Source organism: Hirundo rustica, chromosome 3 (assembly GCF_015227805.2).
Source record: "Hirundo rustica isolate bHirRus1 chromosome 3, bHirRus1.pri.v3, whole genome shotgun sequence".
In the NCBI taxonomy this organism is placed as follows: Eukaryota; Metazoa; Chordata; class Aves; order Passeriformes; family Hirundinidae; genus Hirundo; species Hirundo rustica.
In genome coordinates, this window is record NC_053452.1 from 36,767,442 (window position 1) to 36,786,813 (window position 19,372).

General features: G+C 39.2%; 1 protein-coding gene across 2 annotated transcripts in view; it reads right to left on the reverse strand.

The window, feature by feature from the left end:
* Nucleotides 1-19,372, reverse strand: part of HEATR5B (HEAT repeat containing 5B) — a 55,810-nt gene that overhangs the window by 4,924 nt on the left and 31,514 nt on the right. For both annotated transcript variants that reach the window (XM_040058258.2, XM_040058257.2), the window contains exons 24-34: nt 18,700-18,951; nt 16,573-16,754; nt 15,410-15,478; nt 13,090-13,269; nt 12,189-12,426; nt 11,299-11,559; nt 10,234-10,361; nt 9,903-10,047; nt 5,160-5,429; nt 3,095-3,319; nt 1,004-1,155 (exon numbers count right to left, since the gene is read on the reverse strand). In XM_040058258.2, the coding sequence (XP_039914192.1) occupies nt 1,004-1,155; nt 3,095-3,319; nt 5,160-5,429; nt 9,903-10,047; nt 10,234-10,361; nt 11,299-11,559; nt 12,189-12,426; nt 13,090-13,269; nt 15,410-15,478; nt 16,573-16,754; nt 18,700-18,951 (2,102 nt within the window). The remainder of the gene's footprint in view (nt 1-1,003; nt 1,156-3,094; nt 3,320-5,159; nt 5,430-9,902; nt 10,048-10,233; nt 10,362-11,298; nt 11,560-12,188; nt 12,427-13,089; nt 13,270-15,409; nt 15,479-16,572; nt 16,755-18,699; nt 18,952-19,372) is intronic.

The following is a 19,372-nucleotide window of genomic DNA, read 5'->3' on the forward strand; positions in this document are numbered from 1 at the left end:
TCTCTCACCGTTCATGTGTTTATACAGAGCTGAGAGAGAGTACGACATAAAAATTTCCCTTAATGCAGCTGACGTTTCCATTCACACAATAAAATTCTAAGTAGCTTTCCATCCAGAGTCAGGCTTCAGAATCAACTGAATTTTCTGTTCATGCAGGAAAACACCTGCCCTGCTATGGAGAATTATCAGTCTAAACAGGATTTTAAACGCCTCACTGTGACCCTAAATGCATCTGCATTTTTTGCGTGTTTTTCTTCTCAGTGTTTCCTTATGGAAACATCACAGATTTTTCTCCTTAGCTCCCACCTGCAGATTTGTAAACCCATTCAAACTGATACATAAATGGCTGGAAAAGTTAAGCTTAACTATCCAAACAGTGCATTAGCCTGCTCGAACCAAGTCAGTCTACAACTTTTTAACTTTCCTCTTCAATGACAAAATAATTCACAAGGCATTTCACAAAGGCAAGCCAAAGGGCAGAAGTGAAATCATGAGACAAATGAATCATCATCTGTAGATGTTCTGATGGGGCCCACAAAATTGTATTTTTGCTCACAAACTGAGTTTTGTATGAACACGCAAAATAAGCACGGGTTTTGCACAAAGAAATATAAAATTGATCAGAAATGTGGGCTGTTATTTTATCTATGGAAAAAGTCGTTTAGTTCGTATTATAAAACATCAGCGCTAATGTAAAAATGTCACCCCCCTATGGTAACCAAGCTTTTCATCTGATAGATCTTCATATACCAAAGACAGGTTTTGCCTTTTAAAAAGCTGAAGCCAAGAACCTGGCACAAGGCCGTGAATGCTTTATCTAGAAGCACTAAGTCTGGGTTATTTTGCTCATGAGTTTCAATAATGCATTGTTGAAAATTCCAGTTGACACCAGTATCTGCCCCTGAAGTAAAGGCATCACAAAACATTCAGGAAATGTGTTAAATATATCACAATTAGTTTTTGCTGGCTGCATATCATTCACATTCTGAAAATAAGATCTTACCCAAGGATCAGAAGAATTCAATGCACTTCTAAATCTGTTCATACATCCATTTTGTAAAGACTGCACTCCAATTATTTCAGTGCTTGCTGACCAGAGGAAGAGAGCAATAGCTGTAAGTATGCTTACTTCATCAAGAATAGGTTTAGAGGCTTCTGAAAAACAAAACCAAACATGCTGTTAGCTTATTCCAAAAAGGCTTTAGCAGTTATTTAGTCAAAACCAGTGAACACCGATAAACTCACAAAGAGGAAATATATATACTTGAAATTATTTGCAACTGGACATGCATTTACTTAGTACAGTATCATTATTGACTGTGACTGACAAAAATCTGAGCAACTCTATTTTAAACAGTTGTTTTAATAAAGTAAGTCAATATTTCTGAAACCTAAGTAAAAGGAAAACATCATCACCCACACTTCCTTGGACCAAGTAATGCTTTTGGTTTTCAGTGTGGAAACAAGAGGAAAATAGATATTATATCCCTTCCTCATTAAAGATCTGCTTCACTTTTTAAAATTATCTTCAGCTGATACAGCAGAGTAAGAAACAGATATCCAGCATGGCAACAATTTTACTTAACATGAGATTTCACAGAACAAACTAGGTGATCTGACAGCCAACTGTCACCAGCAGGAACAGACCTACTTTAACCTTTCCTGCTTTTCAAATAGCCTGTATTTGCCAGTGTCAGAATTTTCTCTCCCTTGCATAAGCTCTGTCTTCACAGATCTCATTAATGAATTCCCAACAGGAACAAAAATATGTATATTTATATATAAACTATTATAATATATATCAAAAGCACTGTTCCGCTGGTCTGGTTAGCTATGTTGGTTCTGCTCTCCCCTGAGAGGCACAAAGAAACAGCATATATAAAGTCAGCAAGAAAGAAAAACAGCATGACTGCCCTTTACAGATGTCGGCTAGTCACTCAACTGGCTTAGACATAACGTGAAACCTCACTTCAAAAAACTGCTCCAAGCATTTTCAGCAACAATTTTTCTTACATTATTAAAATTATTTTAAATTTACATTGTTTAAATTTCATTTAATGGTGAGGCTTGAAATTGACTGCAGTGGATCTTGTTTAGATTTTTGTGTGTGTGATCTATCACACTTCACGGAAGATTGCAAAGGAAAACATTCCTCTTGCAAGGAATCAAGAAACATTTCTGAAGCCTGCAAAAAGACCTTGAGCCAGTGATGCTTCTGGAAAGAGGGCCTCTGAAATCTCTGCAGTAACTAAAGGCTGGAAAACAAGAGCTGACGTGACAAATCAAATTAGAAGTTTGGCTTGGTTAACACAAACCTAGTGATCTTCCCCCTTTGGACATTTCAGAATCATTTGCAATTACCTCCTCATTCCCCATCTCTCACATGAGTAACTCCATTCAAGCCTCTCTTCACTCTCTCCAAATGGCTCCTTGGCAATGTAATGGGATGTTTTTCTCGCTGACTACCACTATGCAAATGGAAAATCTTTGTGTCTCTCTTTTGCTAACTCTGCAGCTAGGACAGTACATCTTTTTCACTTTTTGAAGGGCAAGGCAAAGCACGTATGTGAACCCTAAGAGGTGATCTGCACTTCTCTGAAGAGAGAGTAACCACTGGTAAGTAACAGGGATTTTTTTCGGCCAGGATTTCTTTCTCACCAAAGAAAGCTTTTAAGAGGGCTGTGAGAATCCTACTCCAGTAGGAACACTGCCACAATTATCTGTGGCTGTCTTCCCACTCATTCACTTTAACACTGGCTGTCATTAAGACTAAATGACTTGTGCCAGCATAAAACCTGAGAGGCAGGGGCTGCCGGATGCATTGCAAAAGGGAAAACTTCTAACTGGAGCTTATGATCAATACTGTCAAAGAAAACAGACCAAACGAGGACAAATCTGAGGTGGGAACTCCTGAGATATAACTACTTTGTTAAAGCCACTGTTGTGCTTTTCTTCAATAAAATCTATTAAGTAACTGAGGAGTTTTACTCATTCGGGTCTTACGTTAATTTATAGGCAGATACCACACTTGTCTTTTCATTACAGAAAATCAGTTTTTCTTGAATTTTAACTCCTGCACTGGGAAACCACTTACCAGGCTGAGAGTCTTCCAAGATAGATGCCAGAGTGCTGCGGATAAGACCTGTCCATTGTTTCTGAGTTTCATCAGTCCTGACTGTTGGAAGAGTAACAATAGTTTTTATCCCTTGAAGAACTGCAGTGACTGGAGGTGGGACCTGATTATCTGCAGACTTTACTGCTGTTTCTTTCAATACTCTTGTTATCAGAAATAGGATAGTGGGTAAGATTGTCATACACCCTAAAAAAAAGAAAAAAAAAAGATAAAATAGAATTTCTAAAGTGTGGTAAATAACCTCTTTGTCTTTCCCAATATGGATGTGTATGGTTGGAGACAAAGGAGATGAGATAAACTGCAATTCAGGTGACAAGTGATATGTGTCCTTCAACATTTTATCACCAAATTCATTCATCAGGATTACTGAAGTGTATCATAACACAAGTCATACAAGCCAACAACTGAAATGCTGCTGTCAGTTCACAAATGATGATTTAGCTGTACAAGCTTTGTCCTACATGGCATATGATACATGGTATGTCATCCAGATTGCAAGAAGAACCTTAAAAAAGGATCTACATGTCACTAGGGTCCTGTGAACAGCAAAAATAAGACGTCTGGAAACAAGTATCCAAACTAAGGTACAGCACTTTCCAAGTAAGATGGTGTGTGGTACAAGCCCCAGAAGCAAAGTAAGGAAGCTGTTGGGGTGTCTCAACTCCTGGACAAAGGCTGTAGGAGTTTCAATAACGCATGCAGACTTTAAGCCCCCACAGGACTAAAAGAAGAGTGCTGTTGGGTTTAGGCAGGCAAAATCAATCTACAGATCACTTCAGACAGTCAAGCCTCTTTCCATGTCTCTTCTATGCTTCATTTTCCCACATCTGTGGAAACACAAATCCTGACATTTTCCTACTTCTGGGAATGCTGTGAGAATAAATACGTGAAGTAGAACAATTATGACAGGAAGGGGCTGCTCTTTAAACTAACAGTAGTTTCTGAGCTACTTGCAGTGGCCACTTGCCAAATACTCGGAGTAACACCCTCACTCCAGACAACACAAAAGTTATAGTTAACTCTTTTTGCCCCACCCTCTTTCTCATGACCCTGACAAAAAACCAACAACAACAAAAACAAAACAAAACAAAAACAAAAAAAAAAAAAAAAAAAAAAAAAAAAAAAAACACCAAAAAAAATGCAATCCAACAACAACAAAAACACCCAAAAATCAGGAATCAAATAAAAACAGGGCATGACTAACTCAAAATCGCTTGCTCCCTAAAGAAGTGCTAGCCACAAATTCACAAATTTCTGTTTGAAGAGAGGCCATGTTGTCTTTTGAGCATAACTTTGTCCAAATACGTTATTTGCAGCGCACCTCATTAGGGGACCAACTTTAAAATGCCTTTAGCTATATGACGGGTGAAATTCCCCAAAGATTCTTGAGACAACAGTTAAGCAATTTTCTCTCCAAAAAGCAAAAGTCAAAGAGCACAGCTTCCCATGTAATTGTGTCCTTTACCCATGAACTTCACTCAGTGCAATTATCCCAGCTTACACACATCCTTTGTGACAGTCTTCCTGGGCAGAAGAAAGCTCCATTTAGTTTATAATCACATTGGGAATGACTGACGGCCAACGGCTGCAAGCCCAAGCGTACTACAGATGAATTGTGCTGGTTTTCCCTAAGTAGGATTGTCTTTTCATACAGCTGCTGCTTTTCATGAACTTTTCAGGAATTTAATTATCTCCAAAATGTCTCTGTTCTTCAACAATATGACTAAAATTGCCCAAAAGGTTTCAAAAGCATGAAATAAAGGGGGAGGGGGGGGAGCAACCCAATAAAATCAGATTGGTACAGAGCTCATTTCCTCAACAAATCTGCAGCACACATGCAAACTTAAAATCAAATTACCTTTATGATGTACACTGGAAAAGCCTGAATTTTTGTTTAGTTAATCGCCTAAATATAATTACTAAGAGATGGCCCTTAAAGCATTCACAGAAATATATTTACAGTTTGTTTTGTGCATCATATCCTCACTGTGCTACCACGCACACATACTCTGTTACAATGCCTTACCTGCTGGAGAACACAGGGAAGGCAGATCAGACAGAATATTAACAGTGGCAGCCACGAGACGAGCACTTTCCTCAGAGAGGTGGGATTTGGCAGCAACATGACTTGGAGAATCCGACACTTTTGAACTCAGGTGGGGCATGTGTCGTACCAGGATAAACATGAGCAATTCCATGGCTGCAAAGACTAGAGATTTTCCAGGCACAAGACCACCGCTCTCACCTCCCTCTCCTAAAGCAAGAGGATTTTCTTTTTCCTCATTATCATCTTCATCTGGAAAAGGAAAGAAATGTCTGAGGAGACAGTTAAGATCACATACCGAAGATTACGAGACGCACTCTTCACAAAGAAGTTAAAAATCAAAAAGAAAAAGTTGCTTTACAGTAAGAGAGGACAAATATGGATCATGTCAGACTAAATGTTTTAGTTAGAATGACTTAAAGGAATGTAAAATGCCTCAGAAGTATTGTGATTGCAACAACACTTATTAAAAATCATTCTAGAACTACAAAACAAATGTAGTCTTGCACAAAATAAAACTACAGTTAATTATTTTGCTTCTCTTAAAACCAATCATAAAATTAACAGCAATCAATGCCAAATGAACAGCCAGGACTTTTTTTTTTTTTTTTAATGTAATAGCTATTAATTAAATGTTCCACCCTACCAAAATCTTATTCTAGCCTAAATTGATTATGAAATAAGAGAACAGAAAAGCACTGTAGGATTCTATGTCTGAGTTCATGATTTGAGTGTATTCAGTTCAAAAAGTCTCTCTTCTGATGGCAGCTTGGCCAGCTGCAGTCTTTCCTTCTCCCATTAAATAGCAACAGAGATTCAGTAAGTCAAAGCTGGCCTGAACTACCCCTATAGAGCTCCTATGAATTTAAATGATTGCTACTGTTATCACATTCATCAATCTGAAAAAAGCAGCTTACTGGGCTGACAGTAAACAATTCCATTAATTCATATGAAGGAACAGAGACTGCATTTTCAGTTGTGCTGGTTCCTCAAGTTCCAGCAAAATCTTCTCCCTGTTTTTACATGGAAAATGGGCAAAAGCTATCAGTTGGGGTTTTTTGGGTTTTTTTTTTGTTTGTTTTTTGTTTTTCGTTTCTTTTTAATCAACAGGACATTGTGCCAGATTAAGATAGTAATTTCCCTTAATAAGAGAATATTCTCTGGGGTTTACTTCACTTCTTTCAGGAAACAGAAAACCTGGCAGACCTACCCAACATAACCAGGTATCAATGAACTATTTGCCAGGTTGCCTCTTGGAAACTAATTTACCTAGCCAAAGATGGAAACAATACACCTGAGATTTTTAAAGAAATGGTAAAGGGATGATTGAACGGGGAGACTGTCTCTTAAAATGAAGAGGTCACTAAAAGTACCTCAGAAAGTAGCTTTCAGACTGTTGGCCAAGTTTTGAGTATCTCCAAGCATAGAGATACCACATCCCTGGGCACCTGTTCTACTACTTCACCACTCCCACAGTGACAAATTTTTTCCTTGTATCTCATCTGGATTTCCACTGCTGGAGTCTATGTCCATTGCCTCTTGTCCTTCCACCACATGCCTGTCAGAAGACTCTGGATTGGGATTGTCTTTAAATCCCCTCTAAGAAGAGAGATTGCTGTTCTATCCCATATTAACCCTCTCTTCTGCAGACTAAGTAAGTTTAGCTCTCTCAGCCTGTCCTACAGGTCACACACTTCACCTCCCTAAGCTGTTTGGTGGACTTCCACTGAACTTCCTTCATGTTTGTCAACATCTGTCTTACTCAGAATGAGGAAGAATGGTGAAGAAAACTAGACACTGCTCCAGATGCATCTTCATAACCGTATCCTTAACCCACTGGTCATGCTTTTCTAACACAGCCCAATAACAGAGATGTCAGCACTGCAGAGGTTTCACACCAGATATTGACACACACAAGTCCTCATCTGGCAAATCTGCTATCCAATCTGCCCACCCACCAGCCTATACCAATGCACATTCCATCTCAAATGCAGGATTTTGCATTTGTCTTTGCAGAACTTCAGCAGGTCTCAGACCTGCAGCTCAAAATTCCCCTAAGAGGCAGCAGCACCCTCCAGCACACCCACCACTCGCCCAGTTTGGTATCGTCCACAAATTTGCTGAGGGTACATTCTCTCCTATCTGTCCTGTATGCTTACAGTAGCAGCCCCAACACTGATCTCTAAAGAACATCAGTTGCAACCAGCTGCCAGTCAGACTTGAATCACTAAACTCCATTCACACGCAGCAGTCCAACCAATATTTCTCCTACTTTTCATTCCACATCACTCCAACTTGACAATGATATCATAGAGCACCGGGTCAAAAGCCTTGCAGAAGTCTAAGTAAACAATATCCACCACTCCACCTCCAAAGCCAGTTATTTCAACACAGAGGGCGATGAGACATTAATTGCTCCCCCATAAGTCTGTGCTATTTCAAATCGCATTCTTCTACTTCATGTAATAAGATGTGGTTTCAAAAGAAATTCACTCAAAAACCTTTCAACAAGCACAGCAGGCTTACTGGCAAGTTAATTCAAACCCCACCTCACATCTTACTCAAAGTTAGTCACAGCATTTTTGCCATTCACTGGAAAGCCTTCTTGAGCACCACAGTTTTTCAAAGACGACTGCAACAAACTTAGCATGTCATCACCCAGGTCCCTCAGAAGTATCCCATCTGGTGCCAGGGTATGGCCAGCTTTTTCGTGAGCAGTCCCTAACTGGATGCTCACCCGCTGGAGCTAGGCTTTTCCCTAGGCTTGCTCATTAGACACAGACACAGGAGGAGTAAGGAAAGAAGATAACAGTGCCTTCGTTTTTCCTCTATCGTGTTTTGTCTTAGATCACCCATTCAGCAGCAGATCCAAATTTCCTCTGCTGACAATGCATCTACAAAAGTTGTTCTTGTCACACGGGACGTTCATCATCAGTCTGAGCTCCACCTCAGCTGTGCTTTCCCAGTTCCACTCCTCCACACCCACAAAGTCTTCCGCAGTCTTCCTTGGCAGCTTGTCCTGATTTCCAACATCCACATACTTCCATGTCATATATGAGCTCAGTCAAAAGTACCTGTTCAGCCAAGTCAGCCTCCTGTCGTGATCATTGTGAATGAGCTTTATTTTGTCACCAAAGATGAATGATCCCTCTTTCCTCTGCCCTTCAGGAAAGCTTACCACAAGATCTCATCTACAAGCTCCCTGCACAAGCCAAAGTCTGCCAAGTCAGGCCAAAGCTTTTGCTCTGCTGCTCATTTTCTTTCTTTGCCTTGAAATCATAACCTCCACTATCACATAGACAGAACTACCATAAACCTTCATAACCATTTCATCTGTATAAGTGCAGAGCAAATCCACTGAGCCCACCTTTATTTGGACTGTCCAGCATCTGGACTGAAAAAGTCTGTGCTTTGTACACTTCTGAGTGTGTCTCCAGCAGTGCCACCCTCCCAGCACATGACTGGATGGTAAAAGCCTCTCATGAGGTTCCCATAGCTTGACTGGAATGCTTCTTTGGGTTGGTTTAACACGGCTTCCTTCACCTCCCCTTCTTGATTGGGCAGCCTGTGGCTCCTGACTGGTATCATCCTTCACTTCCTTTCAGTGTTATCAGTTCTGATCTGTCAAAGCAGGACAGCTGGCTCTTCTTCTCTTGCCAGACCTCCACAGTGTTCTCCAACTGGGTATCTGGAGATAGAGCCTTCTGTTGCTGGAAGTCACAGTATCCCAGCTACCACCTTCACGCAAGTGTCATCCTCCAGGGTCATATTCCAGCATAGCCTATGGCTGTCTCCCCTTCTGAGAAACATGGGACTTCAGCTCCTGCATGTGCAGGACCTCTGTGAAGAACATTTCACTCCTCCATTTACCTTTCCTGACACCACAGCCTGCTCACCTTCGCAAGCATTTCTTTCATGTTTCACAGGTAAGACCAGTGTCACTTCCAGCCCTGGCTGCACAGACAAAGCCCCTGGAGCACAGGCACATCAGCATTTTCATCTGAATTGCAAACCTGGCCATTAGACTTCTGATTTAGCAGAGGTGATTGTCCCTCAGTCAGCAGACTGCATTGTTGTATGTCACTACCATCATTACGCTGACTCCAGCAGTCCTGTACAGTCTTGAGCAGCACTTCTGGGCAGCATGAGCATGCCTTTCCATGCCAACTGCCTTGCTCCTGTTGCACACCCTGTTCCCAGAGCTCCTGGCTGCTGACACACCCTGAGTGCCCTGAATGTCAGTGAAGTAAGAACCCAGGTGCAAGTCTGCTGGCATGATCTCCGGGGCAGGCAACTTCTCATACTGGTTTCAGGAGCAGTTCACTCACCTCATGAATGTCACTTGTGCCAGGGACACACCACAATACCATGTACTGGTGGCTAAACTATTAAACTTCAGAAAAAAGGTAAATGAAGTGCTAAGGAGGCAGTCTGTAGAGAAATGTTAAGGAAACTATATGCTGGGTATAACTTGCACCACTCTTTCTCCAGAAAAAGGAATGAAAATCATGACATGAAATGAGAATGATCGGAGGAAGAAAAAATACACCTTACAAGAGTTAAGAAATCAGCAGGCATTTATGAACACAATCAAAATTATCTGTGGAATACACAGCACTTTCATCCTCAGTGTAACCATACTCTAATACAACCGAGTTCCCTTCCCAATATGAAAATCTGTTGCTTATTTACTCTGCAAAGCAAGCCATGTTTTCAGAATCTTACTTAGCGTGTTCCTTTTTTCCTGCAAATAATCCTGAGCTGCTCTTACTATCTGCTGGACAACTCCTGTAACCAGTAGCTGGACTGAAGGAGGATCCCAGGTCAGGAGGAGTCGGTGAAGCACACTCAAGAGCTCTACACCAAGGAGCTGCAGTGAAACAAAACACATAGAAAAACATTAATTAGGACTAAACAATTAATAATCGTTATGTCACTTGCTGATGATGAACAAATACTTTTCTCACACAAAAAATAATTACAGCTCTTGTAATCATCATAGATGAAAGATCAAGACATAGAAAAAGTTGATTGTTACAACATGCTCACACATTACCTGATCCTCTGCAATATGGATCCTGGCACAAGGGGAATCCAATAAAGTATGAAGTGCTTGTAAGCAAGATGTAACATGCTCTACAGGTTCTTCAGGTCTTGGGGAACACAGAAACTGTATACTAACACCTGAAAAGAGCAATAATTAAAAAGAGTGTTCATATCATCATAAAATCAAGTTTTCTTTTAAAATTTTTTATAAGTATAGCAGGTTCTTAACAACTTTAGAAAGAAAGCTGATTTTCTCAATTCTTCTTCCTTTCAATTAAAAGAGAGTCTTGGCAGAAGAATTGTATTTGCTTCCTCTTCTGCATCACATCTTCCCCAAAATTTGGCAGAATAAATAATACACAGCTACAACAAGCAATTTAAGATGACTGAATAGAAATCCATACTTTGTTCTAAAGATCTCTAAGTCAGATATATAAATCCTTCAATTGTGAACTGAGATTCATTTTCTTGAACTCCTTTCAATGTAAAGACAAATGAAGTTAAGCTCCAAAGATCACACAGTATTCATCTTATACATATGGCACTTAATTCTGGATTTAAATGTCTGCACCTCAGCAAACTGCTGGTATTCATCAGAATATGAGATTACATCCACCACTTAAAGCTGTTAGGCAACAACAAAGGGAAACAGTGAATGCTACTCACAGATGAAAAACTGACGCAAAAGCTACTCCATGTGACTTACCAAATATTAGTCTCTGCTAAGCAGTGTTTTCATAGGGGTGTGCATTTTAATTAACCTCACAGCTTTTATATCTTTGCAGCATAACATTTTGTATCATCTGCATTATATTACAGTGTAGAACAGTTCCTACTAATTTTATTCAATTATATAAATCACAATAATCACACTGACAAATATTCTGTCAAAGCTATAAAGAACACTGAAGGCAGAGAGATAAGAGGGAGGACGAGACAGAGATTTTCAAAACTTTACTGTCCAGACAGGTAATGAATTTTAGACTTCACAGATTTCAGGGAGAGTCTTTTCTCATTTTCATAGCGTTTCATACCATAACGTGCTGCTACTGCATTCTACACTTGTAACTCTTACCCAAAATTAGGTGCATTCGATCTCTGTTTATCTCTGGTAAAGATTTAGTGGTAGGTGGAGTTCCAGGTGTCTGGTTTAACATAATGGATGTAGCACGTTTCTGGGAATTGGGCATTGCTGCAGCAGTCTCTTCTGTTGACTCTGACACATTAAATCCCGTGCTGTTTAGCCAAAGTGCCACTGCATGCAGTATGGGAGCCCAGGAGTTTCGGTAATGCAGTCTAGCTGTGTCAATAGTTTCTGGAGTGTAAAATGCTCCTCCTGTTAAATTAACAAAGCAAAGGTAAATTCTGCAGCTCTCTGCAAGTAACAGATAAAAAGCATGCACTCTAAATTCATTAGTATATTTACTATGGGTGTGATTGATAATCAGGTGTAACACTTGTTAGCGGCAGTACATTCCAATTCTCCCTGTGCAGCAGCAATATTGGCAATACCTCTCATGAGAAAGTGCACCAGCCTCAATAAAGCAGTCAGCAGAGAGCAAGAAAGGCAGGCACAGTCATTGGGTCCTGCAGCATTCTCCATATAGACCATTCACTCTTAATTCAGTAAAACACTGTAAAACAGTGTCTGCTCTAATCTCAGGGGCTATGTTTTTCATACAACCAACATCTTTTTGCATTTGATACCAAAGTATAAAAAGAAGTGAAGGAGTACTCTTAATTCTACAAAGACATAGTTTTAATGATCTCAATGATTTGAATAATGAGTATATTCATTGCAAATTGAAGGAAAAAGTTAGAAAATATTGCTATTACATGCTCAGATAGAAATTAATCACGTGCATAAAAAACATGCATGCCAAATAATTTATAGAATAATTCTGAACGTCCAGCTACAGTTTTCTTTCTGTTTTGCAGAACACAAAAAGAAATTTCAGTGCATACCATCTGGTGGAAGCTGGGTAGCAAATTCAGCTGGTAAAGTTAAAAGAGCGTAATCTTTCAGCGCAGCCAACCAGAGACGGCTCAGAGCAGGCAGCTCAGGTTGTACAAGTGTTATCAAACTGTCTGGTGGCAACTCATCCACGGTACCAAAATCATCCTCATCCTCCTCTGCGCTCTTTAAAACGTGCTTTGGTTTGGTTTCTGCTTCTTTCTTAATTTTCATGGCAACGACATACACCTAGAAGTAAAACATGTCAAACTATGTGCTGTGAGATTCTAAAAAGAAAGAAAAGCAGCAGCCTTTCCCACATGAAGATAACAGATTCCACACAGACAAAATTAACCAGAAAATTACTGGAAAAAAGAGATTTTCAATACAACTCCATTTTATTTAAACCCTTTCTTTATTTCTACCAGCATATATACAATGCTTAGATTCATAAATAGGACTTTCCTAAAACAATCCAGCCACACACTTTCTTCCTAAAAATGAGTCAATTACAAACACTTGACAATGTTAACTAACTAGTTAGTTAACTAACTGCAATATTTTCCCAGAATATATTTTAAGATTGTTTGACTTTTTTAGGGTTTTTTACGTTCTTGTTTGTGGCGGTTTTTTTTCAAGTTTAAGAGCAGTAAGATGGGAAGAAATTCAAAGTCTGGTATGGTATGAGTGCATATTTTTATGCAGAAAAGTGCAGCAAAACAAAGAACAATCAAGCCTCGCCGTAAACATGGCTCAACAAAACGGCAGAGAAAGATACTGAGTTTAAAACATCCCAGGAGCAGAACTGCAAGAGGTTAGGAGGAAGGCATGTACAGCCAGAATGAGGTGTGAGGCTGCTCTTACACTGTAAAGTGTTTCCAAACTTTTACAGATGTAATGGTCAGTGTTTACCTCAGCCCATGCTTTCAGAACCGCGAGTTTTTCCATAGTAGTGGCGCTCTCTCGGTAAAGCTGGCTAGAGGATCCCTTTCCTGCTTGCACTTTATCCAGGGAAGAGACAAGAAGGTTGTGAACTCGGCGAAGATCATTCAGGTCACTTACAACCCCACTTCCTATCCAAGCGCTACATACCTAGACAACAAAGTTTAGAATCATTCTAAACTAGCAAAAAACCCCAATAATCTTATTAAAAAAAACCAAAATGAAATTAGTAAGAAAACCAAACCAAAAAAAAACGCCAGGAAAACTCAGCCACTCTCTTCCTGCTTAAGACAAATGAATCACGTTTTCCTTTTTTTTCTTCCCACCCATGACAACAGAACTGCTCAGGTGAGTGGTTATAAAGGCTGTATTTGCAACGCATATTACAAGGGAACTTAAGAGACATGGAAAATATTTTAAAAATTTTTCAATCCTCCATAAATAGGTTATAACAGTTTTTTTATTCTGTCCCCAAGTGTCCGCATTCCCTCTGAAGAATATACTGAACAGCAATCAACAAAAGTGTCTCTTTAAAACCCCTCACATCTCAAATCCATATATAAGGCTCCATACTAGTGGGAAGTGTTCAAATTATTAATGTCAAAAAAACACCTAGAAATTATTTGAAAGATTGAGCTATGATGTGGAACCCACAGTTCTATACCTAGAACAATCTGTCCACGATGGTGGACAGACAATTGGGCATCTCTCAACTTTTCATTTGAATTAAATGGATCCAAGCAGGTACTTAAAATAACAAACATCACACAGATGGGCCGCTCCTGACTACTGCTACACATTGGCACTCATCCTCTGAAACGCATTCATGCCAGACATGATGCAGGCAATGGAAGAATTCTAGTGCAGCTGCCTTTCCACAAAGAAAAAAAGGGACAAAGTCTTTCAGAAGAGCTGCTCTTATTCTGGAGATTATTCTACAATGATGAGGATCAGAAGCAAAAAAAACCCTCACAGAACTCAGGCAGTTCAGGTTTTACAAACTTTTTTCAAGGCATTTTTGACCTATCACAAATATACTTATTTTGCTTTTAGTGAACCAATTCCATGAAATCCTTTGGGGAAGGAACTCTCTCATGACCTGGAATGACGGACATATTTAAAATAACTTAAACACAAACACTAGAAAAGTCCCAAACAGGTACAGGACAAAGCTGTTGAAAACTTCTCATAAAACTGCTATTCATTTGCAGTAGGAGTAAGACCAGCTTCAATCCTGCTGCTGAGCAAGTCAACATCTGTTTCCCTCACGACATAAAACTATAACAACGTCCAACTCCTCCAGGGAAGCTCATCTCTGTCCATGTAACTTCTAGAGAGAGATAAATATCCAAACCTAACCTCCAACCATTTGAACCCGTAAGTGCACACATCTGCTTTGAAATTAGTTGAATAGAGGAGATTTTGACATGTTATAAGGAAGTTAAATGTTTTCAAACAAGCTGCCTCTCCATTTAAACATGCAGAAACATTCTGTAAATCAGGATGAACACATTTTTTCCTACACATAGATACCAAGTTATGCTGTAGTTGATCTATCCTTGCCAGTTTTGCTGAAAATTAGGAGTGTAAAAACAAACACAAAATCACACTCCTGATGACCCAAATTTTCTAAACAAAACTCAGAAACACAGTTACCACTTTAAAACTTATGTATTCATAAAACTTATGTATTATGGAAAAAACCCTTCTGCTTTAAACCACAGTAGTTCCTTTAGCTGTGCAAACCACATGCTACTACAGCTGTGTTGCTGATAGTTGATTTAAATTGCAGTACACAAGAAAACAATCCCACACACAAACACAAAAAAATCTTTTAGCAAATTCTCACTAACAAGTTGTTAGTATGACTGTAATGAGAATGCTCAGATCTTCTAAATTCTAAAACAGAGCATTAAACTGAACAGAATGTTAGTGTTTAAAGGTAAAATCAGTAATTCAAACATTTGATCAGACTGAAAGACAATAAAGAAACTTCTACTGGTCTCATTGAGCTAAGGGGTTTTTTTCTTCTTTCTTCTTCTTTCTTGCAGGATTGACATGAAGACATAGTTAGTTCCAGATACATTTTTTGATGTAGCTCCCTAAAAGAACTTCTGGACATCTGAGGAACAAAATATATTACTAGGAAACTCAGAAGATGCTGCAAAAACATCACAGCTTAAGTTTACAACATGTTCCAGCCATTTGACACTACTCCTCTTTTGCATCCTTCTTCCAAAGAGAAGGAAAATTAATTTTGCTTACAGCCTGTGAACGTTTTCCACTGTACCTGACAGGCCTTTGCGGTTATATCAGATGGCGTATCTTGGGAAAAAGCTGGCCTCAGAGCAGCTCCAACCTGTTGATAAGAAGAAAAGTTAAAAATCCCACTACAATAATAGGGACACGGTGTTATCTCACCTTGTTTAGGGCTCAAGGACAAGTACAGAACAAGCAAGACAAGATTGCCAAATCTGGCATTGTAGTTACATCCCAAAATCATCCTTGCTGTCCTTTGCAATAGCACTCCTTAAACATCAACAACAAGGTCTTAAACTACATTTTTTCCTGCTTGCCCATTGCCTTTTTAAGTCTCAACTACCTCTGTGAAATAGGTGGTATTATCTCCCCTCTGTTAAGGAGTATCCTTTTCATCATTACAGTGTTACAGGTGCAACTTCTGCTAAGGATTAATAAACCAATGACAAATTGATGTCCAAAGGAACAGCAACATGAAATTAAATGTTTATGGCTGGATTTGCATCAAGTTTGCAAAGCAAACAATACTGACTGAAAAATGCCTTTTAGGCAGTTGCTATAAGGCAGTATTTTTCTGAAACAAAAGGAACCAAGTCCAAGAGAAAGAAGCACCGGTTACAGCACTACAGAAGGAAGAAGAAAAAGCCAAGAAGTGAAAAGGATGAAAGCCTGCCTTTAAAAAGTATTTGGAAAGATCTTGAAGATGGATGAAAACAAAAGGGGTGAAAGAGTTAAACTATGCAACAAAAAAAGCCCAATAATATCCCCAAATATATCTTTAATTGCCCACTTCCCAGTGATACACTTTTGTAGCTTTCATTTAAACAGAAGTACATTCATTAATTCCCAAGAAAACAGATTTACTAGATTAAATCTAGAACTGAGTGAATGATATTTTCCAATTCTTAGTTTAACAATCCACTAGCCACTTTTGCCAGAAACTAAATGTAACTTACAGTTTTCGGCTTTCAAGCTACTGAATTTTAATTTTATCAGCTACTAAATTACAATAAACAGAACGAGATTCAAAAATAAAATTTGAAGACGTAAGTAAGAGAGCCTCATTTTCACACACATAAAAATCTCCTCACAGCTTTTTTTTTTTTTTTTTTTAAATTACAAAATGTTCTCAAAGCTAATACTGGCACATTGGCATAAATACATAATTTCCTGAACTTATGAAGGAGGTCTCACATTTGCCTGATACTGCTCCAGTATCACATGGCCTGGGAACTCTGGCTCGGGAACGGATGCAAATTTCTTGATGATGTCCTCAAGAGCTTGCAGCCCCGCCATGCGTAGCTGGTTGCTGTGGTCCGTGGCAGCCATGAATGCCATTCGGATAAGGTCAGAGAGATGGAGCACTAAGAAGTCATCTTGGAACAAAACGGAAAGAACTATTTAGGGACTTAAAAGATAGCTAACATGATGAATACTTGCAACATTTTCCTCACCGGCATGCATGGATTTTACCAAAGGTCCACATTTAATGCATGCAAGAAGCACGAAAGAACTTAACCCAGCTTGCTTTCTTGTTTTCCACTCCTCCCCTCAAAGTGATTCTATGACTTTTATTCCTAAGACAACCTTAAAAACTGAGCAGAAATTGTGCAGAATGCAGTATGTAAATGTGGGTAAGTAGCATAGAATATATTAAAATATTTAGTAAAGCTAATTTAAATGATCCCACAAACATACAGAAAATTGCTTCAAGGCAATTCCTGCTCCTGCTCAAGTCCTATGCTTACAGTGACCCCTGCTGATGTCAAGCCTAAACACCTAAAACTGAGTATGCCTCTAGTTCTCCTCCCAAAAACCACATCTAAGGCTGTAAGCATGCAGACGACAAAAATGCATTGCTTGAATTCCTAGCATTTCTGAAAGGATTATTCTTCTCTATGTATTCATTTTATTTCTTTCCTTACTCTCAATTTGAAATTACCACGTGTTGTACAACTAACGTGAAAATAAATTATTTAACAACATTTGCCGTGACTAATGAAACCCACAAATTGCCTAAGCTATTTTCAAGTCTCAAGGTAAGAAAGGAAAACGTTCTTGTGGCTGAAATTTTACAGAGACATATCGGCGAAGAAAGACTGAAAATCACTTAAAAACTACTGTGATAAAGTCTGCACTTAATTTTTCAGACCATCAGAGACAAGAGTAAAACTTGAATATTTTAGAAGCTGCATTGGGGGGGCAGAAGTTTGCTGAGTTTTCCTTTTTACAATGATACCAAACACATCAAAGTTCACTTTAAATAAACAGAGATAAAATTCTCCAGGTGATGATATGCAATTCTCTGCAGGACCCGCTAAGCAGCAGTTATTTCATTATTTTCTTTGTAATACAATGCCATGACAAAGTATAAACTTCCCTGAAATTGTTCCTTCCTAGTCTTCAGTGGCCTTGGTCTCAAATCAAGTCAAAAACCAGATTCTCACGAAAGCAATGCACAGCGCTGGATCCAGGCTGCACTAAAGCAACACAGGCAAAGGCTTGATATCTCTCCATATCATAACAGACACTCTCAACAACATAGACACTAAATCCATTAACGTCACACATTCTAGGATGCTCACAATATCCATCCTACATGCACAAAGTCCTCACGAGCACTACACAGGTGAACCCAAACAACCACAAACAGGGATAACTCAAGGAGAAACACCTCACACTACTTGAAAAACATTTCTCCACAAAATTACTGTGCCATCTAAGACCTCTTGATTTTGATCCTCTAATTCGTAAAACTATCTTTGGAACATGAGCTTAAAAACTAAAACTTATCACTCCCATGGCTACCAAGAGAATAAGCTTTATAAAGTCCATGGTTTTTTATAACTCCCTCCCACATCCTCCTCTCTTTGTAACCAATGCCACAGCAACAATCACCTAGCTTGATCCTTTCTTTTTCTCTTTTCTAGTATCTCTCCATAAAATAATCTCAAATTTAATTCACTGCAGTCATTACGTTAAACTCTGAAAACACTCCCAGCTCGCCCTTAGCTAGAAGTTTATCCCTTCTGTTTCAGAACTGAGAAAAACTTTGCATCTCTGAGGTGGTTTTTTTTCTCCCCAAGCAGACCAGTCTTTCAGAACTGGTATGTTCCAGAAAACGTCATTCTTCGTGATCATTGTACTGTAACTACTGTGGTTATAAAGACACAGTTTTATTGACTTCTGCTGGGCATTTCCTTTGGTTTTAAACACTTGAATGAAAGAAGTTCTTTTTTTCTCGGTTGTGTAATCTTCAGCTGTAAAGAGGCGACAATATGAAAATAAAAGATTGAGAACAAAGCCGAAGCACACAATTACTTTTTGGGTTTTTAAGCCTGGCCGAACGAGCCAGAGCCAGGTCGAAGTGCGCCTTGTTGGCGTTCTCACACAGCATGATAACTCGGCACAGACAGTCTGCTGCGAACACTCGAGTGGCCCAGCGAGGCGCTACAGAAGGCTTGGACTTGTCCTCTTCACCCAAGGTGGTAAACATTGAGTCATCATCCATCTCATCCTTCTTCTCCAACTCCTCATCCTTCCCTCCGCCCAAGGGAGCAGCAGTGCCCATGTCTATGACACGGAACAATTACAAGGAAGAAAAACATGCTGCTGTTAAAATCCACAGAAAGCAGTTAAGGACATGAGTTCTTTCTTTATACTGAGATTCAGAACAGACTAATTCTTCTGTAGAAACATTTGAAAAATGCCCAAATGCAAGAACGTATCATTAAAATAAATGTTCTGGGTTAAATTACCCTCTATTTGTCTTACACGATATGAGATAAATCCCTGTCACGTTGCCTCTCTTTGTAAATTAATCCATTAAATTGCCAATAAACAGGATAAGGCTCAGAATTAAAAGAATTATCAGGATCAGAATAAAAAAATCAGCTTTGCTTTGAATTATTCAGCTCCCATTTCAAGTGGAAGTTAAAAAACAAGTTAAACTGAAACAAAACTACAAAGTTCCATGCCATGGGACAGCTATGCA